This window comes from Phyllostomus hastatus, unplaced genomic scaffold (assembly GCF_019186645.2).
Source record: "Phyllostomus hastatus isolate PE091 unplaced genomic scaffold, TTU_PhHast_1.1 phas_scaffold_93, whole genome shotgun sequence".
Lineage (NCBI taxonomy): Eukaryota > Metazoa > Chordata > Mammalia > Chiroptera > Phyllostomidae > Phyllostomus > Phyllostomus hastatus.
The window spans coordinates 18245527-18269327 of NW_025334042.1; the positions used below are offsets into that span (position 1 = coordinate 18245527).

General features: G+C 53.5%; 1 protein-coding gene across 6 annotated transcripts; it reads left to right on the plus strand.

The window, feature by feature from the left end:
* The first annotated feature begins 2822 nt into the window (after positions 1–2822).
* ZNF385A (zinc finger protein 385A) lies at positions 2823–23644 on the plus strand. 6 transcript variants are annotated; one of them, XM_045830035.1, is made up of 8 exons: positions 2823–2908; positions 9281–9417; positions 17239–17349; positions 18945–19107; positions 21063–21305; positions 21673–21842; positions 22069–22164; positions 22312–23644. In XM_045830035.1, exons 1-8 carry the CDS (start codon positions 2899–2901, stop codon positions 22540–22542), a joined length of 1161 nt encoding a protein of 386 aa, XP_045685991.1. In that variant the 5' UTR covers positions 2823–2898; the 3' UTR covers positions 22543–23644. The 6 variants fall into 6 exon arrangements, with proteins under 6 accessions (XP_045685991.1, XP_045685990.1, XP_045685995.1 ...); XM_045830034.1 differs by having other exon boundaries at positions 2884–2956; XM_045830039.1 differs by having other exon boundaries at positions 2884–2956; positions 22080–22164; positions 22312–22455.
* The last annotated feature ends 157 nt before the right edge of the window (positions 23645–23801 follow it).

A 23801-nucleotide genomic window follows, 5' to 3' on the forward strand; every position in this document is an offset into this window, starting at 1 on the left:
TCTGTCTCCTCAAGGCCTGTCCTAACCTGCAGCAAGAGAGAGGAGAGAGATGCTAAAATTCTAAGGGGGATTGTTGGAGGCAAAGATGTCCATGTCATGCTAGACCAGAATTCAGCCACCAGAGGGCAGCATAGCTACGAATTTATGGAAATTTAGGGAAGGGAGGGTATTAGGTCCCTCTCACACTCTTCCTCCATCACCAGGACTGTTCTTGCTAACTTAGGCTCCTACCTAGCAATACTTGCATCATCTCATAATATATATCCTGGGAGATTGAGCCTGCTGCACACTCCAGTCTGTAACTTCTTGATAATTCTGTACCTCAGGAACTTCTTCCTAAATGAAGAGGGACTGATGGGGAAGAAGAGATCTGCTGAGGTAAAGAGCCACCCAATATTTACAAGGATAGCAGCTGCGCTATAACAAGGCACTGGGAATTCTCTTGGGGGAGGGGTGGGAGTCAAACTTCAGGGGCTGGGTCTGAGATTTCTTACACTATTGTGAGGAGGAAATGAGGAAGAAAAGTGGGCTTTGAATATTGGGCTGGTGTCATGGGTGTGCAGTGCCTGCACCTTTGATACTCAGAGAGTAATGAGGTCTCTCAGAATATAAGGAAGGACTTCTTGGACTCAGAAATACTGCAGATGTAACCTAGCACCAGCCTCTCTGTCCCTGAGCAGTCATTTTCAGTCTCTGGTCTGTTTTCCCTTCCCTATCTCCCAGCCCCTCCAGAGCATGTCAGCCTCCATCTCTGAGACTTGAGTGATCCAGAGGGACATGAGGGTGGGGAGCTAGGAGGCCTGAGCCTTTTCCTTGTCTGTTGATGAAGATGGAAGGAGGCCCTGGAAAGGGAGCAGAGCAGCTGGGGGTGCAAGGAGGGGGAGGGGGTTCAGGAGAGGCAGCTGGCAGGCAGGAAGCTGATCTAGGGGTCTCAAGTTTCTTGACATCAATTAGTAGCAGCCGGCCTGGGCTCATTAGTAGCCCGGGGTGCAGGGCTCATCAATAATGAATTCACCCCACACACTACCCCCCCAGCTGCCTTCAAGGTCACCCCACCCTCAAGCCAGCTGCCTCCCCTTGGTAAGCTAAGCAGCCCCTTTTGAGCCCTTCCTAACTCAGAGTCCCTAGGGCAGTGTGGGAGGGTGGGAAAAGGCTTGAGGGCAAAGGGGTCTCTATTACTCACTAGCCATACCTGGTTCTAGGAGTCCACCCAGGAGGAAAAAGAATGGGAAGAAGCATGGAGGAGTGTATGTGTGGGGAGGTGGGTAACAAGGTCTGGGGAGAAGCAGGCTTTGTGATGCTAGGGTTGGATGGTATGGTTGTAGGTCACATCTGGAGCAAGTGGACCTCCTTTGATGGGCTCAGAGACCCCACATTCTCCCCTAAAGCCAGACTTGAATAGCAAGGCCCTAGTACCCTAAGACCTCTGGGCCTCTGGATCAGAGCAAGACCAATGCATTGGCAACCCCAGCATTCTCTTGCCCTTGAGCTGCAGCATCTCGGCAGGTGCAGAAAGATCTTTACTTGAAACCCACCAGATCAGGGAGTGAGCACAAGACACTGATGAGGCCCAGAAACAGGAAGCTGAACTTCCTATACCTAAATTAGCCATCTAGTCCCAACTCCCCTGCAGAACCCAGGAATGTTAGTCCCCAGTACCCTTCCCTTCCTAGTGTTCTGATTCCAGTCCTGCCACCTTTCCACTGACCTCTTCCTGCCACCACCCTCCCTAAATTTTAAGTGTACTGTTTCCCAGTCACACTTCCTTTCCCTCTGTCTACGGGTGGCCTGCTGCTGGCTGCTTGGAGCTCTGGGAGGGCCCGCCTCCTGCCACCCTCCCTCTTGGGGCAGGTACAGACAGGTTCAGGCTACAGTAGCTGCATCTTCCCCAGACACCTCAAAGACTCCCAGACTCCAGGCTTATGCTGGTGTCCTAGTTGCCTGCCTCCAGCCAAGTCCCTTTGTTAGTCCTTAGAATATGTCCAGGGTCCTGTACACCCCCTTCCCCCAACATTCTCCCCAGCCCTACATTCTGTCCTATCCTCTACCTCACAGAAAACCTCCCACCAGCCCTCTTCAAGTCCACTTTAGTGGGGAGTATTCTGGGTTCAGACGCTGGACAGATACTTCTATCCCCACCCCAATCCATGTCATCTCTACAGATTTGAACCTCGGTTCCGGATCATCTGTCCACTTCTGGCTGCCCTAGTGATCTCAGTTGCAATCTTCTACTTACACCTTTTTTGATCCATTGATTACATTCTCTTCACTCAGACCTGCCCTAAGGACCTAAGGTATTTGGACCCCAGCCGTAGGTCAACCTAGTAACCATTTCCAACTCCACGTTTAACCTAAGACCTAGCCGCCAGACATCCTTTTCTAAAGTGATACAAACAAAAACCCAAACATTCTCTGCACACCACCCCCACTCAACCGATCACTTTGGAGAGGATCAAGGTGACCCACCCAGCCCAGGGTTCACCCATCCCCAGAGTACATAGGCATCCTCCACCCCATACCAGCCCATGACCAGACTTCCCGCCCTCAGACTTAGCTCTTCCCAGGAACCCAGGCAACTTAGTTTCCATCACCTCACACCGTCTTCTAGATGTCCTGTTTCCTGGCCCTGGCTGGAATGACACAGTAAATCCAGGAGACCCAGGGACAGCAAATAGAAAAGAAAGCCGGAAGGAGAGAGGAGCCACCAGGACGCCCCCTCACGGAGCCCTGGGTGCCCGGGTCCCCCCTCCTCCCCTCTTCACCTGCTGCGGGCTCCGCCCCCGCTCCGCCTAGACCGGCCTCTGCTCCTCCCCCAGCTCCTCCCCCTGTACCCCCAGCCCGGCCAGAACGGCCCCCGGGACAGAGCGACGCGGAACCCCGGGCGCCTGGGTCCCCAGCATGATCCTCGGTGAGTGGGCTCTGCAGCTCCAGCCTCCAGGCTCCTGGGTCCCTCTCAGTAGGTCACCCCTCCACCCTCCCCGGCACCGCGGTGACTGCGGCCGCCCGGCAGCGACCGGTTCCCCCTCCCCCCTCATCTGGCTCCACATCTGGGGTCTCCTCTTCCCCTCTTCCCTTCTTCCCCAAGCTGCCGCTTCTCCCGATAATCGGTAATCTAGCGAGTGGTGAAGGATCAGACAGAGCTGAGTGAGACCCCCTCCCCATAATAAGAATATTGCGTATTCATGAGGCTCATGAATATTATATGACCGTCTACGAGAAGCTGGGGGAAGGGGCTGGCCCCGGCCTGGCGGAGTTTTGAGGGGAAGGTTCTGACCTGACTCCCCCGACCCTCTGTGCTGGCACTCCAACATCCTTCTGGGCCCAGGATAAGGGGGAAAGGAGGAAGTATGGGGCGGGTGGGGGGAGAAGATGGTGGGTGTAGCTTCGAGGTGTGAGTGGTGGGAGGTGGGAACCTGAATGCTGGAGATTAGGGGGCCGGGGAGAAGAAGAGGTGGGAAGCTGTCCATCCCAGGGCCCCTGCGGTTCAGATCCTGTCTCCGCAGCCATCCTGCCCCAACACGCCAGGACCTGCCCCTCTCTCTCCCTGCTCTGGCTGCCTGGGCCCTTCCTTCCCGGCTTCCTTCTTCCTTCTTCCCCCCCTCCCCACCCCATCTCTGCCTGGTGGAGGGGAGGGGGGACCAGGAGAGGAAGGGGCACGGAGAAAGTAAGGATGGGGGAGGGGAACTCCCCCGAGGCTCTGACAGCCCTTCAGCCACAGCCACCCCATCCTCATGACCTACATCGAGAGGGAACCCCGGGTGGGGGAGGAGAAGGACAAATGAGCTGTGTGCTAGACTCATCAGCTGGGTTCCAGGCCCCTGCCTCCGAATAGTCTCAAGGCCTGCTCTGTCCTCTGACCTCTGACATCTGCCCTGACTAGGTCAGTTCCCAGACCCTGTTTATGGTGGGAGCCCCACTAACCAGGCCTAGACACCTGTGGTCCCCCCTCCCGCCCCCACTGGGGACACCTGGCTCCATGCCGGTGCCCCAGGGTTTGCTGGCTCCTGCCTCAGCCCTCTGCTGTTTGCATCCTTAGCTCTTTCTCTTTTCTTCTTTCATTTGACCCCTGCTGACTTCCCACTGTCATTAATTATCCCCTTCTTCGAATCTTCCTCCATCTCTTTCTCCCCTCTCCTGCATCTCCTCACTCTCTCACCACTTTCCGTCTGACCCTCTCCACCTGGCACTCTAACATAGCTATTCAATAAATGAAGGAACGGAGTCATGACTGACTGGTTGCCCGCCTCTTTCCCAAGCGTATCTCTAGCAGGGAGGAGACTCCCACCCATCTGTGAAGACTACCCGAGAGGGACCCTCAACCAACACGACCTGGACTCAGCTCCCCAGAGCACAGGCTCCACATTCCTCCAACCTGTGCAAGCCCTGTACCATGGCCCCACCCTGGGCACACCCCACCCTAGGCAGGAGGCCCAGGGGCAGCATCATGCTTGTCCAGAACAGGCCAGCGTGAGCCATACTTCTCCTGGTCAATAGGACCTAAAGAGGACCTCAGGGGCCTGCTCAGACCAGACCAAGATCCCACCACAGAAAGAATACCTGGGTCACCACCAACTGGACCTCCACCACATCTCCCTGCAGCACACTCTAATTAACTCCCTCCTTGTGCCCAGCCACAGAGGGGCAGGAAGCCTGGTGGCCCAGGCCCATTCATCTTAGCCCTTTTTGAGGAAAGAAGGGGAGAGGGAAGAAACTGCCAGCTTGGGGTCAGGCCCCACCCTGAGGACCCATGCTAAGGTTTTCAGGTTCTGAATGCTGAGGTCTACTGAGTCTAGGTCCATGATGGCCCTGCCCAGCAGATAAGGCCCAGCCTGCCTATGGGTGCAGGTTTAAGGTGGTGGTTCTGGGCTCAGGTTCCCTGTTCCAGGTCATTCTTACTGTCCTCTCCAGCTGGGCCCCTGGTGTTGCAAAGGAGGAGCCATTGAATGAGGCCCTTTCCTGACAGATTTTGAGGATGTCCCAGGGTGCTTTTTTCTCTCTTCCCTTCCCGGCCACCGTCTCCCTTGGGCCCTGCCCCCACCCCGCCCACATCCACCCCAGGGTTATTAGGGATGATGTTTTGAGTAGTTGTTCATAATCATCCTCTTGTTACTTTCATCTTTGACTTCAAAGTCTTTCCAGCCCTCAGCCTGCCTTTTGCCAAGATGGGGGAAATTGAGGCTGACAGAGACCTGTACGTGGGACTTGCTCAAGAAGGCAACACCCAAGGTTTCAAGGCTCTCCTCTCAATCCCCAATATTAGACATTTCTGGGGAGGTAGAAGAGGCCTGAAGAGGAAGAGAGATGGATTAGAGAAGAGATCCCAGACTCCAATCCAATTTCTCCCTTGGCCCCTGAGTCTAATTCCTTGTGCTTTTCACCACCTTGGGCCCTAAGAAAACTTGCAACTCTAACCCTGATACCTCTGTGTAATTTGAATGTTGTCCTGGCTCATTCTCCAGACCAACACTAACCCACAGCCCTACCCTAACACCTTCCCTCATAGGTTGGCTCATGTTCCTACCCGAACTGGGCCACTCCCTGAGCCATCTCCTGGCAGACACGCCCATTCTTTATCACAAGGGCTTGAAGCCTCAGACCCAACCTAAGATAGCCAAGGGGCTGGGACTCCTACCAGGCCAGAATTTCTGGAAAAGAAAAAGACCAGACCCCAGTGGGATGGAAGGAGTCAGCTGTAGCTTGGTGCTGGAGAGGAAACCTGAGTGGGATCAAAGTGCCTAGGGCAAGCTAGGGCACAGAAATGGACAGATGGACATCCATCCAAGGGTCTGAGAGTTTACCTCTCTAAATTTCATTGGGAACTGTCTTTCATAAAGCATTTGGCAGTTCCCCACAGAGCTGGGTGGGGCTGTATCTGTTGGAGGTAATTACTCTAATGAGCTACCTTCTGGAGTGACCTGCCCCAGCCAGGCCCCAGTTCCTCCCTGCCCTGCCCTGCCTGCCTGCGCAAGATGGCACGCACACACACACACACACACACACACACACACACACACGCACACTCCAGTTTGCTCTCCGCCCTCTCTTCCAAGCCTGCCGGAAGCCCTCACCTAGCCAAATAACAGAAACGCTGAATTTCCTACTTCATTCCCTGTTTCCCCAGTCCTTACTATATTCCTGCCTTTTCCCCCCTCCAATCCCTAGTCTACCCAGAAATGTGTAGTGCTTGAAAGCTCTGTGTCTGAAGCCAGACACCCAGGTTCAAGTCCCTCACTAGCTGTGTGACCTGAGTTAACTAACTCCCCATCTCTGAGCTGATTGTCATCATCTGTAAAATAAGATTAATTTATTCAGCAGCTCCCCTGTAGCATGCCAGCACTTTACATGGATTTGTTCAATCCTCTCAACAACTCCATGAGACAGGTACTGTTGCTCTCATTTAACAAATGAGAAATGAGACCGGGAGAGTCTGAGAAACTAGCTAGTCACCCAGCTAATGAGCTGGGCTCCATCTGCAGGGAGACTATGTATGTAAAGTGCCTGGCATATAGTGGCAACTATATCCCTCAAAAAGTGGCAACTATTATTATTCTCAGAAAAGGAGTGGGGGAGGGAACTGAGTCTTGGACTACCTGAAACCAAGAGCCTTGCTTCTGCCCATTAGTCCTATAAGCTGCCATCTGCCCCTCTGCCCACCTGGCTTCCTTCCCTCACTCCATCCTCATCTCACCCCTTTCTTTCCTCCCACCTCCCCTACCCCCGAGGGCTCATGTCAGTGGAAAAGATGAGTTGCTGGCTGTAGGAAACTGAGTGGCTGCTACCTGGTTTCCTCCAGTCACAGGAAGTGCATGGAACTTGCTCTCTCCTTTCTCTCCTTGAATAAGATAGAAGCCTGAGCGCACTCAGATCTTTGCTTCAGAGTCAGATTGGAGTCCTTTGGGGTTACGTAACAAAGAAAGAATTTGCCACAGGGTGCAACAGATCTTGATTTAAATCACGGCTCTTATAAGCTGTGTGTCATCAGTCAAGTTTTCAACTTCTCTGATCCTCAGTTTCCTCACATGTCAAATGGAAAAAATAGTATCAGCTATCTCCATAAAATTGTCAGTACCTCAGAGATTCAATGTGATAATACTCAACCCCGGAAAGGGTCAAGGAGCTGAGCTGCTGTCTCTGGTGCTCTGGGGCGGGGCAAGTGCCAACCCCAAACCAGCTGCTAAGGGTGGCTGCTGGGTGCCTGGGACTCTGGGAGTGCTCAGGTTTCTCTCACCATTCCTGATGCCACCCGGGGCTCGTTAAGGTTGCCCTGGTCTTGTGTGCCAGGCAGGCGGGGGTGGGGTGCAGAAAAAAGAAGCTATAAGGGGACAGACCAGAAATGGGAGATGGTTGAACTACCCCATCAGTCTGTCTGTCCCTGTCTCTCCCTATCTTGCTCAGTTTTCTATCCGTTGGTCTTTCTACCCCAGTCTCTAGCTCTGTGCCCAGTTTTTCAGCAGTGTCCCTGTTTTTCTCTCTCATTTCACTCTCTTCCATCTCCCCATTGTTCTGTTCTTTTCTCTCTGTGTCTGTGTTCCCCTTTCTCAGTCACTTATTCCTGCTTCAATCTGTCTTTTCCATTCCCTCTTACTCCTATCTGCCTGTCTCTCTCTCTGCCTCCCTCCTCTCCTTCTACCCCACCCCAACTCTGAGGGAATGGACACTGTGTGTGTGTGTGTGTGTGTGTGTGTGTGTGTGTGTGAGAGAGAGAGAGAGAGAGAGACAGAATGAGAATGAGAATGAATGAGAATGGACACAGGGTATACAGACCCCTAGATGCCCAAGAGCCAAAGCCAAGCATCCTGCCTTCTGCCTTTTCCTTCAACCTTCAGACTCCTGGAGCCCACTCCCACAGTCTGGACCCTCTCTGACTCAGGCACCATGGCTACCCAGTCCTAGCAGTGGGTGGAAGAGACAGACCCCTCCAGACCTTTCTGGACCAGCTCCCTGCCCCCAGCTGTGCCTGAGTCCTCCCCACCCCCTCCCTCTCGCCTCCTATTCCCCTAATCCCTGCTCCCCCGCCCTCCCCTCTGCCCCACTTTTGTGGGACTCTGATTGGCTGATTCTACTGACTGGACTGGGGGGGGTTGCTGGCAAGGGAGAGGGCAGGGGGCAGAACCAAGAGAAGGGGACACTGTCAGGCCCAGGCCCCTGGGGGGCCAGGGCCAGGCCACTGCCTGGGGGCAGCAGGCACCAGAAACTAAAGGTATGAAAAGGGGCACACTCTCTGGAGGGAGCAGGAAAGGATCTGGGGTACCCTCTGCCCCAGTGAAGTCAAGGGAGGACAGAGCCAAGCTTGCAGCCTCCTGGGTTTGCCTTTGTATCTAGGAACCCCTGTTGCTAGCAGGGACTTGCTGGAGCAGTGAAGGGCTGCCAGAGTTCCCCAACTGGTGGACTGGGAGGTCAAAGAAGGGAGTGGGGCCAGTGGAAGCCCAGAGGGGTCCTGAGTGCCTTTGGGCCACCCCTTTGGAGCCTGGTGGGGCTCCTCCCATGGCTCTGGAGGGAGAAGAAGGTTTGAGTGGGGAGGGGCATAGTGGAATGGCTGGTGTGGACTTTCATTTCCCCTTTGGGTCAGACCAAGGCATTCCCCTCCCAGAAACCGGGTTGTAGTTCCTCCTGCCGAGCTGGAGCTGAACACTCCTGGTTAGACAGAGTGGTGTGGGGGAAGACAGGGAGGTTGGGAGAAGGGCTCTAGAGGGTCCCCAGGCAGTCCACTTGCCAGACCAAATGCCACTAACCTAGTACCCACCCCCACAGTTGTTGGAAGTTAATTAAGAATTACGATTGTGACAAAATCATAACTCTTTGGGGAGCCTGAAAGATTCCGTAGCCCTCCTAAAAATACAGGCCTCAATATTCCCCTCTGGGCAGTGGAATGAATCACCCATCTGGCTATTCTCTTTGGGGTGAAACCTAGCTTTTGGGATTCCCTAGGGGAAAGCAAAACCAGAAGAAGGGAGTGGCCAGGGGCTCAGGGTTCCCAAGTCCTGCTGGTCCAGCAGGCAGTCTGCAGAGGTCTGTTCTCTTCCTGGGTCTGTTTAATGCCTAGTGGTCTTGGAGGAGGGAGGCTAGAGAAAGGGGAAGTGAAAACAGCCCAGAAGGGAAGGACTGGTCTGCACCCTCCCCGAGACCCACAGGGCACTGTGCTCCACTGCTCCGGAGCCAGCAAACAGGGGAAGTGTGTGTGCATGGGGGTCATACTTCTGAGTGTGGGGACTCCAGTTGGGGAGTGGGAGAGACAGGCTTCTATCTTCCTGCCTCACATAATGTTTTCTCTGCCCTTCAGGCAGCCTGAGCCGGGCAGGGCCCCTTCCTCTGCTACGGCAACCCCCCATCATGCAGCCCCCGCTGGACCTCAAGCAAATCCTGCCTTTCCCACTGGAGCCGGCACCCACCCTGGGCCTCTTTAGCAACTACAGCACTGTGAGTAGCAGACTGCCAGCTTTCTCTACCCTCCTGTAACCTCAGCTTTCCCTCGGACCCACCCTTTCCCTCTTCACCTCTTCCCCTTGTATCTAATTCTTTATCTCTTTTTAGAATCTCATCTCCCTTCTATTCAGTTATCAGTATTGTTGGCTATCTAGTATATTATTAAAATAACAATAATAGCTAATACTTGCTGAGGTCTTGCTATAGGTTAGACATTGTGCTAGGTGTTTCATATGACTCATCTTATCTAGTCCACCATCTAGAGAAGTATGGAGACCTAGATTGGTGGCAGTGACTGCAGGAAAGTGAGAGGGGTTATAGGATATCCAGAAAGGGAATAAGCAGGGGCAACCATGCCTATTTGTAAGTTCCAGCTTTCTGGAGTCCATAGTTGGGTGGGTAGGGTCAGCAGGGTTGGTCTTGGAGAACTGGTAAAGTTGTCTAGATTTAAGACAGTATGAAATAGAGAGCCATTATCCATTCTTGAGCAGCAGAGTGACTTGGTAAGAGCAGTGTTTAAGGAAGGTGGGTGGAGCAGCTGGATGGAAGGGAGCAGAGGCTGGAGGAGAATGGCCAATTAGGAGGCTGTTCCAGCAATGTGGGCCTAGAGGGAGGCCTGGAGTACCAGACTAGCAGGTGTTTAGTGATAGTGGCAATGTGAGTAGAGAGGAAGAGAGATAGGGAAGGTATTTCCAAGGAAATATTGACAGACCGTGGTGATCAACCAGTGTTTGAGGGTTGGGGAAAAGAGAGAGGATTAGTCAAGGACGACTCTAGGGTTCAGGTCTCTGTGATTGGGTGGGAAAAGTCACCTTAACAGGAGTAGAGGGTTGAAGAAGGAAGCTAATCCAGCATGAGGCTACTGAACTCCCTTTAGAACATGGTGAGTTGGTGTACCAGTGGAACATTGAGCAGACAGAATTTGGGACCTTGAAACTGGGCTAGAGCAAAAGTTTGGAGGAGTCAGCCTTATTCAACTCATGTAACCCACCATCAAACCATATTCAGCTACAAACATGTATTGAGCATCAACTATACACCAGGCACTGTGGTAGATGTGTCCATACATGATCTCACTTAATATTCACCACAACCCAACAAGATAGACATTATTCCTCTTTGACGTGTGGGAAGATAGAAACTAAGGCTCAGCCCTGGCTCATGTGGCTGAGTGGATTGTGCACCAGCCTGCAAATTGAAAGAAACTAAGGCTTATAATGGTTTAGGAATTTATCTAAGTTGACACAGCATGTGCCTAAGGTATGATCTAAACCTGAAGCCTGTGACTCCAAATAGAGTTCTCTTAATACCACAGTTGCTTCCTCAACCAGGGGTGTCAAACTCATTTCACCGGGGGCCATATCAGCCTCGAGGTTGCCTTCAAAGGGCCGAATGTAATTTTAGGACTGTAAAAATGTAACTACTCCTTAACAGTTAAGTGAGAGCTCTGTGCTGCCGCCAGGTAGAAACAAGGTGGAGGGCCGGATTCGTCCCGCAAGCCTTGTGTTTGCCACCTGTGCTCTAAACTCTTCCCAGAGAATCCAAACCAATATTTGCATTGCCCTTTAAGTTTACAAAGTATTTTTCATATCTCAATTTTGATAGCGACCCATGGGGTAGTTGTGATTTTATCCTCATTTTACAGATGAGAAAAATGAGTACTATAAGCAAGGCACTGCTCTAGATACGATGGAGACATGAGGGTGAATATGATATAGTCCAGTCTTGAAGGAGCTTATATTCAGGGGAGAAATATGGACATATATGCAGTGATCTGCAATGCAAACCAAAGGAAGAGTTATTAAATATTGGGAAACGGACACTAACTGATTCAGATGAACAAAAAAAATTTATTTTGAGCATCTTCTGTATGCTGAGGGCTGTACCTGGTGTTAAGGACACAAAATTCAGTTTGCACCCTTGGGGAACTCACAGTGTAGTAGAAAAAATAACAAGTTAACAGTTACCCTACAGTGTGAGAAGAGCTGTGTCAGAGGCATTTAGCTTGCATGGAAGCCCAATAGGGTGTCAAGAAAGACTTGCTGGGATCAACCTGCGCTGAATTGAATATGCAGCAGGCAACATATGACTTGGGCTTTGAAGAATTAGTAGTAAGCTTTTAAAAGGAGCCTCAGAGAACATTCCAGAAAGAAGCAAATAGCATGAACAAGGTCTAGAAAGGAGCACTTGAGAACATGCGATCGATTGGGTATAACTAGAGCAGAAGGTGCTGGGGATATTTTCCCTCATCTAACTGCCTGACTCACACTTACCACCAAGTCTCCAATCACTCCCCCCATTTTGTAGATACGGAAATGATGATCCAGAGAGGTTAAATGACCTGCCCAAGGTCACAAAGCTATTTAGTGATTCCCATGGATAATCCAGAGCTTCTGACTCCCCCAGGGTTCAGAGCTCCACTGACTCTACAGGGGAGGGAGGACTAGCAATTTAAAGCCATGAGTGTGGGTAAGTTTGGAGAGTGCAGCAAGGTCTTGAGCAGCACCAACTTTGGCATCTGACTGGTAGGATTTGAATTGATGTTATAAAAGTGCTGGCTGTGTAGCCTTAGGCAAATTACTTAACCACACTGAACCTAGTTTTGCCAGCTGTAAAATAAAATAGTAATAGCCACCAGCTCACAAGGTTGTGAGAATCATACTACATAATCATAATGCCTAGCACAAAGTGAATGTTCAGTTAGTGTTAGCTGCTATCATCATTATGTTATTGCTATTATTTTTATTTAAGGAAGGATCAGAGAGAGAAAGATAGTATAGCCAAAGCCTCAGCCTTGGGGAATAAGCAGAATTAGATAGTGGGAACAGGAGGGGGCTGCAGCAAAGGAAATGGAGGAGCTACTGGAGGGGGTGGGGACAGAACCAGGTTCCTGTAGAGCTGGAAAGCCAAGGGAGAGAGTGTGGTGGGCTGCATCAATAGTGTCAAATTCTGCAGAGGAACAAGGACTGCAGAAAAGCTGCAGACAGGCCTTTGGCAGTACTGTGCAGCAGTTAAGAACATGGCTTTGGAGTCAGGCTGCCCAGGTTTAAATTCAAATCCCAGTTCAGCCATTTCCTAGTTTATGACTTTGAGCAAATTATTTAACCTCAGTTCCCTCATCTATAAAATAAAGATAATAATAGTACTTAGAATAGTGGTTGTGAAGATTAAATTAGATAATCCACACAGAGTTTAGTACAGAGGCTGGCACATTCCAAGAGCTCAGTCAACATCAGGTGGTGGTAGTATTATCATTATTTTTGGCAGAGTCTCTCCCTCCCTGCACTAAGACCTCCTCCAGATCGCTCTCCTAACTGGGCAGTTCCTACCCCTTTAACCCATCCCTGCATTATGTGTCCCTCTGCCCTTGGACAACCCTCACAGTCTCCCAAAGACAGCCTCTCTCTATCTACACCCCGTCCCCTGCTTCACTCATCTCTCTGCCCTAGGTGGAATGGGAGGTGGTGAGATCCAGAGATAACAGAGGGAATTCTAGAACCTGCCCAGAGAGGATGAGATGTCTAGGGGAGTGGGCCGCTCTGCCCTGTTGCCCACCTCGTCCCCCATTGCTGTCCCCACTCAACCGCCAGAGGGCAGCAAGTGCACGAAGTATAAATTCTTAGGGACCCTGGTTCTCCAGCAGATGGCGGGAGAGGAAAGGAGGTAGGAAGAGGTTAGGAACGAAACCTCCAGCCTGAGGTCGGTTCTGCCCTGGGCGCCCGCAGCTCCAAACGTTCAGAGGAGTCACTGAGAGAGCACTGCCTGACACCTAGCTACCTACTCGGTTTCCCATCCCTAGTAGAGAAAATGGCATGTAAAAGGGTGCAGGGCCCATGTGCAGAGGGAGCAGGGGAAGCGTCGTCTGAGGACTCAGAAGAGAGGCTGTCAGCAGAGGAGAGAGGGTCAAAGAGGAAGGGATGAAAGAAAGGAAAATGTCCGAGCTAGACAAACAGGGTCGTCCATAGGATTGGTGGGTACACTAGACCCAGCAAGGGTCCCCAGCTGAGGAAAGCCGAGGTCATCTGATCAATGCTCCATCTCCAGGCCAAGCGGCCCCTCACACCATGACTAGGTCTTCCCTGGAACAAGTGTCTGGACATGAACTCTCCTCCTCTTTTCGCCCTAGCCCCTCTCTCTACCCCTCTTAGACTTCTTTTGCCTGTCCCCGCCCTCGGCCCGCCCTCAGCCCCGCCTCCGAGGCGGGTCCGGTCCCGGCCGGCACCGCCTCCCCTTCTCCGGGCCGGCCCGGCCGCACAGCCCCGAGCCACCCGGGCAACGAGAGCCGCTTCCCTGGCCTCCCTGGCCCGGCCAGGCTCGAGGCCCCCGCCCGGGTCCGCCACCTCAGGTCATGGAGCCACGGCCCCCGGGGTCCCGCAGGGTAAGCCACCCGTTCCTTCCTCTCTCCCTGGCTCCGGCTGCTGCCGCAGCGCCCCCCACCCCCACTCCATCCCCGCCCGCCCCTGCGGGGCTGACTACCTCTCCCTCCGCTGGTCCTCGGGTTATCCGGCCCATCCCCCACAACTGGCGCGGCCCCATCTGATCTCTGGATCCCAGCAGGCGCCCTCAGGCTGCTGCCACCATACCTGGATACCCCAGACTCTGCTTCCCAGATCCTTGGAGTACCCCACATCTTCAGACATCCCGTCAGGTCCTACACCTACCCTGCAATCACCATGCCGTTCAGATCCCTCATATCCAGCTCTGACCCCATCCCAACCTCTCCTTCCCAACCTCCCTCCCCCACCAGCTTCCACCTGCTCTTTAGACACCCCCTAGCTCCCTCTCTTTCCTATTTCTATCTGCCCAGTCCCTCAGGTCTCATCACTGAGATTCCACCCCCTTCCCTCTTCGCCCATATTTTGGGGGATGGGGAAGTGGGGTGTTCAAACAAGGGGCAGCAGATACCATCAGATAAAGGGCAATGGAACGAAATATAATCATAGCCCCCCCCCTCGGTGTTCCTGATCTGGTTTCCCCCTTCCCTCCCCCTTGCCCTTCCCGATTCATTATGCCCCAGCTTCAGGGAGCACTTCCCCTTCATGTCTGCTGTTGGAGGGCCCGTGGAAGGGGACCATTTTGTGGACCTTTCCAGGCAGTTCCTAGGCCAAAATCCCAGGGAAGGGGCTCTGGAGTGGAATGGGCTCTGGGAGGTGTTAGCCTCCTCTCATCCCCAGAGAGCCCTCATCTAGGTCACCAGGGCCTCTTGACCTTGGCCTGAAGAAGCACTTCAGTAGCTCACATTCCACCTGCGCAGGGATTGGGCCAGGAACCCTCACTTCAGCCTGGTGTCTCCTCAGTTCCTGGAGGAGAGGGTGGGAAGGACCCACCTGACTGGGTTGATGACCTCTTCCCTGCCTTCCCCCACCCCTAGTTGGTATTTATGGGCTTAAACCTGAGGAGGGGGTTGTGCAAGAGAAGAGGTTATAACCCTGGAGGAAGGACACAAGTAGGGCAGGGGCCATTCTCAGAGGATGGATGTTGGGATGGTCAGCCCACAAGTCATCCTCAGGGCACTGAGTCCTCTCTCAGTCACTCAGGGGAGCAGGCTGGGGTGATGGGGTGGGGCACAGCCAGAATCAGGAGCCTTTGCTCCCCCCTCTCCATCCCACTACTCTCTCCCTATTATTCTAATCTACTTAGGTTTCCTGGCCCAGATTGGGTTTCTATTTGAGCTGAATTCCATTCCCCACACAGCATGTGAGGAAGCCTAGGGACTGAGGGGAACCCTGGGGCAGAGTTGGGGGGTGGGTCTCTGAATAGAAAGGACCAAAGCCTGGAGACTGAGAGCTGAAAGCAGTCATCTGTCTCCTTTTTCTGATTAAAGCTTGTCTCCAACTTGGTCTGTCTTTCTTTCTGCCAAACACATCATACATTCACACAGATAAACACACAGCTGAAGATTACACAACCTGGGCATTCATGGTGTCGGCAGAACCCCCGACACAGAAATGTTGATACATAAATGATATACACACAGCACGTGACACTCTTTCACACTCCACCCATGCACAGATTGATCACAGCCTGCCTAGACACACGCACACACAGACACACCCATTCTTTCCATTTGGCTATCCCTTGAAATAAGTCCTGGGCTTTCAGGGGGTGAAAAGTGAGTCACTGAGAGAGGCTGCTTCCAGCCAAGGGCCGGCCAAGAGATTGACCCTTGTCAGTTAGACCAGTTACCTGAACCTGGTCACAGTCCCTTCCTCTACCACTACCAAATAGGACAGCCCTTTAAACAGGATGTTAAAACCCCTTTCCTGACGTTACCCCCAACTAGACAGTGAGACTGCTGGGGAGAGCAGAGGGAAGACAAGATGTGTGGGCTTTCCCAACTTGAATCACCTTCCTCCCTTTGCTTCACATTGCTGTCTCTCACCCCATGTCTCACTTGGAACCATGAAGTCCTAGGCACAGGGAGGGGCTCAGTTAAGGAGCTAAGGACCTCCCCTACTAAGTCTCTAACACACTGTTTTTTAATTGATCCTTCCACCTGGAAGATAAGATTTCAGCTCTAAGTTGGTTCCATACTTATGAGAACCAAATGAGACTAGGCTGGTGTAGCTCAGTGGATTGAGCACGGGCTGCGAACCAAAGGGTCGCCAATTCAATTCCCAGTCAGGGCACATGCCGGGGTTGCCGGCCAGGTCCCCAGTGGGGGCCACGTGAGAGGCAACCACACATTGAGTTTTCTCTCCCTCTCTCCTTCCCTTCCCCTCTCTCTAAAACTAAATAAATAAAATCTTTAAAATATATATTAAAAATGTTTAAAACGGTAAACTTTATAAAAAGAGAGAGAGAGAGAGAGAGAGAGAGAGAAGTCCAGGAAGATCATCCAACCCTCCTCAGCCTCAGCTACATTCCAGGCTCATGCCTCCCTGGCTGCCTAGGGGCCATAAAGGAGGATGGACAACTGTGCAGGGAGGCAGTTTTTATGCCTCTAGGCCCCTGACTTCATCCCCTGATAGCAGAAGGCCTCAGAGAGACACTCCCATCCTCTCCCCTCCTCACGTGAACTCTTGGCAGGAGACTGCAAAGACATCTGCTGACCCAGGGTGGGGGCCGAGACTGTTTGTAATCCCGCCAAGCCCCACAGCCCTGCCCCAGACGCCCTGTGATCAGACAGAGAGAGTTCAGAAGATCTCCGGGCTGCCTCAGGCCAACCCAGCTTCTTAGTTTCTTCCACTTATTCCCCATTATTTGTTAGAACCTACTCTCTCCTGAGTTCTTTTACTCCCTCTAGAAGCTGTTGCCTTAAAGAGGTTCAGGGAGTGAGTATGTTAAGGTAACCTGGAGCCCAGAGATGGGAAGTTGGAAACATGTTTCTTGGGACCAGAAGCTTGGCTTAGTAGACGGTCTTGCCCCAGAGGCAAGGCCAAAAAGGCTTTATCTGAAGGCCCAAAGCTCTGAGGTGCTTTGAGACTTCCTGTCAGTGGGCTTCTGGTGGATTGGCCTAGCTGTAGGAGATAGTTCAAGGTGATAGAGTTGGATCTTCAGGGTATGAAGGACCAAGACAGGAACCCAGGTTCAAGTTCTTGCTCTGCTATTAACTTATGGTGTGACCTTAGGCAAACCACTTCTACTTTGGGTCAAATGGGAGCACTGGGCCAGTCAACCCCTCAGGTCCTTTCTAGTGCTGTAAAGATTGGGCCGGAAGGGAATCCAGAGGGACTGAGACTCAGAGGCCTCAGGCACACTGAGGGACAGCGAGGAGGCTCTGGGACTTTGGTTCAACCCAGCTGCTGCCACTGAGTGGGTGATGGACATGAGCTTGTGCTGGAACTCCTGGCTCACCCCAGCCTGCCTCCACAGATGGACCCTGTACAGAAGGCTGTGCTTTCCCACACCTTTGGGGGACCCTTGCTCAAAACCAAGCGCCCCATCATTTCCTGTAATGTCTGTCAGATCCGCTTCAATTCTCAGGTAAGAAACCCAGTCACTCATACACCCAATGAGGGGGGTAGGGGCAGCCAGGGGATCTTGGGGGAGGACATAGGCTGGGAGCTCTGGGTGAGGGGCAGGGATCAAGGGGATATCAGGGGAAAAGCAGGGAATGGGGTACTGTAGGAGGGGCAGGGAATGATAGAAGGCCCTTGAGAAGTCCAAGAGATGACTAAATTTCAGCATGAAGCACACCAGTCTGCTAAGGCTGAGCCCTCCCTCCCTTAGGGACTGGTGTATCCTCGGCTCAGAACTTCTTGGAACACAGGTGGCCATCAGTGTCTGGGTAGGAATGTAGCCCCTGGCCCACTGGTCCTTAGGAGCAGAACTGAAGTTATTGGCTCCCTTGTAGAGCCTGTGCCCTCTTTGGCCTCTGCTGAACTCCTCCCCTGGCCCACACACTTCCCTCTAACCTCATGGCTTCCTCCTCTCTCCACCCTCCTCCCTCCAAATCACACACAAAGCCTGGCGACCACTCCCTTCCATGGAACTTTCCCATGGGGAAGCGCCACCAAGAACTCAGAACCTAGGTGTCTGGCCTTCCAGATTTTCGCCCTCCAAGCCCCCCTTGGGACTCTTGTGTGGGTTTAGAGGGAGCTTTGTGAGGTGCGGGTTCTAAAAGCTGTTGGAAAAAAACAGCAGAGCCTCATTCTGCTGAGTAGGGGAAAATAAAGCATGTTCTGTTTCTCTACCCAGTCCACATATACACATACCATGCTGCCAGGCTCTGCACACCACCGCCCCACCCCTGGGCTGTCAATCTTTTGCTGCCTATCTACATCTTTTTTCTACGCTATTCCTGTCTGGATGACCTTGTAGCTCCAGGATTGTACATTCTTAGCATGGGGTGCATATGGTAGAGGCAGGTGGAGCCAGGACCAACCCAGCTTTAGGCCTCCCCTCCACTTCAACCTTAGGCCTCCCCCTCTCCCAACCCAAGCTCCCCTCACTGGTGGAGGGTGGAAGACCACAACGGTGGGGGCCAATAGCAGGAAGTCCTCTTCTCTTTTTGCCCTCCCCATCCCTTCCCAACCAAGCGGCTCTGTTTTGACAGCTGTCTCTGCTGCTTTCTCTGTCTCCAGAGCTGGGCATGGGGCCAGGGTCCTCAAGGGTGTCTGTAGAGGCTTCAGGAAAAATGAGACCCAAGGGGCAGCACTCAGTGTAGAACTCAGGCATCAGAGCTTCTGGGACTCCCGCACTAAGGGTGGAAGCAGCAAAGGCTGGATCCTGGGACCAGGGGACCAGGGTCTAAAAAGATGCTAAGTGGATTAATTGCTAGGCCCCTTCCCTTTAGGATTCTGTAGGTGGGAAGCCTGAGTCAGCAACCAGGCCATGGGTGTGGTAGTGGGTGGAGCCTGGGCTAGGTAGGGATCCAGGTTCCCAAGGGACTCAAACTTGAGAAGCTAGTCCAAGCCCCAGGAATAAGCTGGGCTCCTCTGCATGGGGCTTTACATCTCACTGGTGTTGAGAGAGATTCATTGCATCCTGCTGAGACCCAGGACCTAAAAGAGCTCTGTGGGGAGAATTGTCAGATGAAAGGTGATCTCAGTTTCCATTTTCCTCCTCCATCCCTGCAGAGCCAGGCTGAGGCACACTACAAGGGTAATCGCCACGCCCGAAGAGTCAAAGGCATTGAGGCTGCCAAGACCCGAGGCAGGGAGCCTGGCGTCCGGGAACCTGGAGACACAGCTCCCCCAGGCAGCACCCCCCAAAATGGGGATGGTGTAACCCCTCGTCCAGGTAAGTCTGACTCCCCCATATTCTTCGGTTGATCGTACCTCCTCTGTTCTTTCCCCACTTCTCAGAACTCTCCTCTGCTTTCATCTCTCTCTTCCTCAGCCCCCACCTCACCCTCTCCCTCACCCCCACCCAAAGTGAGTCCTGGAGCCAAGTACAGTGATACAAAATTTCCATCCTGTCACCCTACCCCTACCCCAGCTCCTCACAACAGAATTCCCACCGTCTGTCCTCCCCACCACCCAGTGACTCAGAAAGGGGCTAGGGGAGGCCACCTGGCAAACTTCCTCAAGAAAAAGGGAACCATCAAATCCAGTGAGAGGCCCCTTCATCTTGGGAAGAGGGATAGGGGACGGAGTCAGGATATCTGAGGGCCTGCCCAATGGGACTCCCCTCAGGGAAGCCTGAAAGAACCAGCAAACCCAGGCAACTCTGCATAATCTTGGGTAGATCATTTGACCTCTCTGGGCCAGAGTTTTCTTTCCTTTAAGATCTTTGGGGTCTTTTCCAGGTTTACAAAAGGTAACTCTGAGATTCTTTCTCCCTCATGGCTAGTGGCCATCTGCACACATAGTCCCAGCCAAGAAACTGGAAAGAAAGAATAGGAAGATGGGGAGATATGAGCCACCTCCAGCCTGGGATTACCACGTCAGATGTCAATTATGGCCAATTACAGAGACCCAGCAGCCCATTTTCTTCTTATCCTTGCCTGTCCTTCCTGCCCCACCCTAAGCAGAATGAGAACCAAGCATCTATACCACCAGCTTGGGAACGGACCCCCCTTCCCACTCTAGCGTGTGTGCGCACATACACATGCACACGCACACACACACACACACACACACCCCATCCCTGGGCAATGCACAGAGAAGGTGGGCAGCTGAGCTGAGTTCTAACTGTGCTCTGGCAGCTTCTTAGCCTAATCATCTTGGGCTAATTTAATAATATCTCAGTGAAATAGGGATGATGGTGATGGTGGTAGATAACATTTCTTCAATAGCACTGTTCTAGGTGCTTTACATATATTACCTCATTTAGTTCCTATGGTATCTCTCTAAGGAGTTAATGATACCTGCCCTGCTTTTGTAAGCTATGAAGTCCTATCCAGACTGAGATGTGAGTGTGCTGTCTGGATTGAGATGGAGATAAAGGATGTCAAAATGAGTAAGTGAAATAGAGGGAAATACCACACTATGGACAAGCAAGTGGACACCTGCAGGGGTCAGGAGGTCCTCTCTCACCAGCTCAACACCCCCACCACCAGCCTCCTCATAACCCAGAAACTGGATCAGCTGCTGGAGCAAGAATGGGAGCGCTAGAGTTTCCCCTGTACAGTGGCCAGAACCCAGTGCTGAGGCCTAGGGCCTGTGCATCTTTAATCAAGCCATGAATTATAGAGCAGCCCTTATCCCTGTCTCATTCCTCTCTGGTTCTGCTGCTTCTGTTTCCCTTTGCTACGTCTGTTTCTCCCAACCTCTCCTTGGTCATCCTGCCTCTGTGCCTTCCTAGAGTTCTACGGCATGCTTCCTTGGGGACTGGCTAGGACTCTGGGAAGGAGCTGGCCAGGCAGGAAGCCCAGGCTAGCTGGCAGACTATTAGGGGGTGAATCCTTGTTCCTTGCCTCGCCCCCTGGCTAGGCTGGCTACCAGCTTCACCCTGAAGGGGATGCCAGTGGGGCTGGACAGCCCTCTCACCGCCTCTCCCTCCCTTATCGCCACCCCCACCCCCATCATTCCCAGCTAATGGAGAGTGAGCCAGGCATTTCAGTCAGTCTCACACCCAGCCTGCGGCAGCTGGACCACATCTGGCTCTGGCCCACCATGAGAGCATACATGTTGTCACAGGGTGGGGACTCCTGGGTTCTTGCCCTCCAGGAAATGGGGGTGGGTCTTCTCTGCATAAAGAATCTTCTTCAAAAGCCATCTGGGGTGACCCCTGTGTTTCTCTCACAACAACAGTTTCCATGGAGAATGGACTGGGTCCAGCCCCAGGATCCCCAGAGAAACAGCCTGGCTCCCCATCCCCTCCCAGTGTTCCGGAGACTGGCCAGGGTGCAACCAAGGGTGAAGGGGGGACTCCAACCCCAGCTTCCCTGCCTGGGGGTAGCAAAGAAGAGGAAGAAAAGGCCAAGAGGCTGCTCTACTGTGCTCTGTGCAAAGTGGCAGTGAATTCCCTGTCCCAGCTTGAGGCGCATAACAAAGGTATGGACTCCTTTACCCCCACCCCCTGGGAGAGTGTCTCCCCAACTCCCCTGTCCTCGGCTCACTTCTGTTCCCCACACCGTAACTCCCCTAGCTCCCTCTAAGACCTGCCTACCAGCTTATCTCTTTCCCTAATCATCTCCACCATTCCTTAGCCCCTTCCTCAGTTTTCCTCCTAATCTTACTTTCTTTACCTAGGACTCTCCACTGACCCACCCTGTGCTTGGGTAGGAGGATCCGAAGGGGCTTGGAAACTCCCCACTCTTGATGCCTCCCATATTGTAATTGGGAAAGTGGGTATTTGAAGTCTAATAGGCCTGGAGAATTTTTCCTTCACTCCTTACCTCCTGCCTTCTGCGGGTTTCAGGTACTAAGCACAAGACAATACTGGAGGCCCGAAGTGGACTGGGCCCCATCAAAGCTTACCCTAGGCTGGGACCTACCACACCTGGGGAGCCAGAGGCCCCTGCCCAGGATCGAACCTTCCACTGTGAGATCTGCAATGTCAAGGTCAACTCGGAGGTCCAACTGAAACAGGTGGGTGCTAGGCCCTTCCCAGGAATTCTGGGGAGTTCTGGCCCTAAGCAGGAAGGGAGAACAGGGAGTGGGAATGAGGGCTCTTATACAGGGTCATCATCCCTTGGTTCCACAGAGTGGGCAGGGCCTGGTACTTGGGCTGTGATTGCCATTTTTATGGGCCTGCCTCCTGGGGGTTGCTCTTTTCGTGGGGGCTCACAGGCCCCTAACCCACTCACCCCTGCAGCACATTTCCAGCCGGCGACACCGAGATGGCGTGGCCGGGAAGCCCAACCCGTTACTGAGCCGTCACAAGAAGCCTAGGGGCGCCGCGGAGCTAGCGGTAAGGCCCTGGGCACTGAAAATTAGACCATGGGGGAACCAGTGCGAGGAGGAGAAGGGGACACAGGCTGCCTAGGATGAAGTGGGGTTTGCAGGGCCAAAGAATGACTTCTTCCTCTCTTCCGGCCTCCTCCCCTGACCCCTGCAGGGCACGCTGACTTTCTCCAAGGAGCTGCCCAAGTCCCTGGCCGGTGGCCTGCTCCCCAGCCCCCTGGCGGTGGCTGCGGTAATGGCAGCAGCAGCAGGCTCCCCGCTGTCCCTGCGCCCGGCTGCAGCCGCACCTCTTCTCCAGGGGCCGCCGATCACCCACCCTCTGCTCCACCCGGCCCCCGGGCCCATCCGAACGGCGCATGGACCCATCCTCTTCTCTCCCTACTGACCTCTACCCTGAACCCCCTCCCATTCAACGCCCCACCTCCAGCCGGGACCCAAGCCTCCGGGCTCCCAGCCCGCCCCTCCTCCCGGCACTCCCTGAATGATCTCTCTCCTTCCCCCCCACCCCGAGGTACGGGGTTCCAGGAAAGGGGAGGGGTAGTGGGGGAGGGGGGCTTCAGAAGGGGGGGAACACCCCAGATCTCAGGGAACCCCGCCCCCTGCCCTTCCCTCTCCCCTAGAAAAGGGGGGGCCGTCTCACCCCGAGCCCCCTTGGAGACACCCCCCCTCCCAAAAGCCATGTCCATCCAGCCCTTCCCCCAAAACCTAGCACAAAACGGGGTTCACAAGCCATGGTCGGGGTCCAGGGGGCAGAAATGGATCTTCTTGGCAATAAGCGGACTCTGGGACTCCAGCCCCCTACCCCAAAATTGAAGCGCTTCCGTGAACACTCCCGTCCTCCACAGGGGGAGGGGAACAGGCGGGACCCCTCATAAGCACTTTGGTTTTACCGCCTGCAACCTCACTGTGCCCGCCCCGCACCATGCTCCTGCCCCAGGTCTAGCAGGGCCCATCGTAGGGGGCAGCACTTGGAGGCATCTCTGGCACTTGGGTGGGACCAAGTAGATGCCCCTTATAGTCCCTTCCCTCACCTTCTTCCTCCCCAGTCCGGATTCCATTCTTTTCACCAGCACCCATCGCCCAAGGGGTACTGAGGGGGGCAAGGGGTGTCTAGTCAAAGCCCACCCCCCGCCTCGCCTTCCGCAAAACTGTGAGCAAAAAGCAATAGAAGCCTCACCTCCCCCTCCCCTTTCCGCAGGATTTGCAGTCTGTAGCCTCCCCCTTCCCAGCTCCTAGACCTCATGGCTGTCCCCTTCCACCAGACACCACAATACAGCTGGGGTGGGGGCGTAACCTCCCCCGCCACCGGTGATTTCCGTCTTGTCAGCCCTTCCAGCCACTGACCTAGGAGGAGTATGGCCCCCCCCACTGGCCTTCCCCTCCTCATCAACTCTTTCTGCTTGATGATGTAGCAACCCTGGCCCCCGAACCATGTCTTTCCCTTTTCCCTCTCCCTAACAATAAAGTCTGGATTCGTTGCCCTCCGTCCCCCAGACTCAGACTTCCAATCTTTGCCTGCTGTTTGGGGGAGCAGTAACCTTAGGATATGTATCTGTATGGTGAGGGAGACAGGCACAGAAGAAAGAGGAGCAGAAGAAGGAAGGGGTTAGGAAAACGGAGGTAGGAGGAGGCAAGATCTGAGGC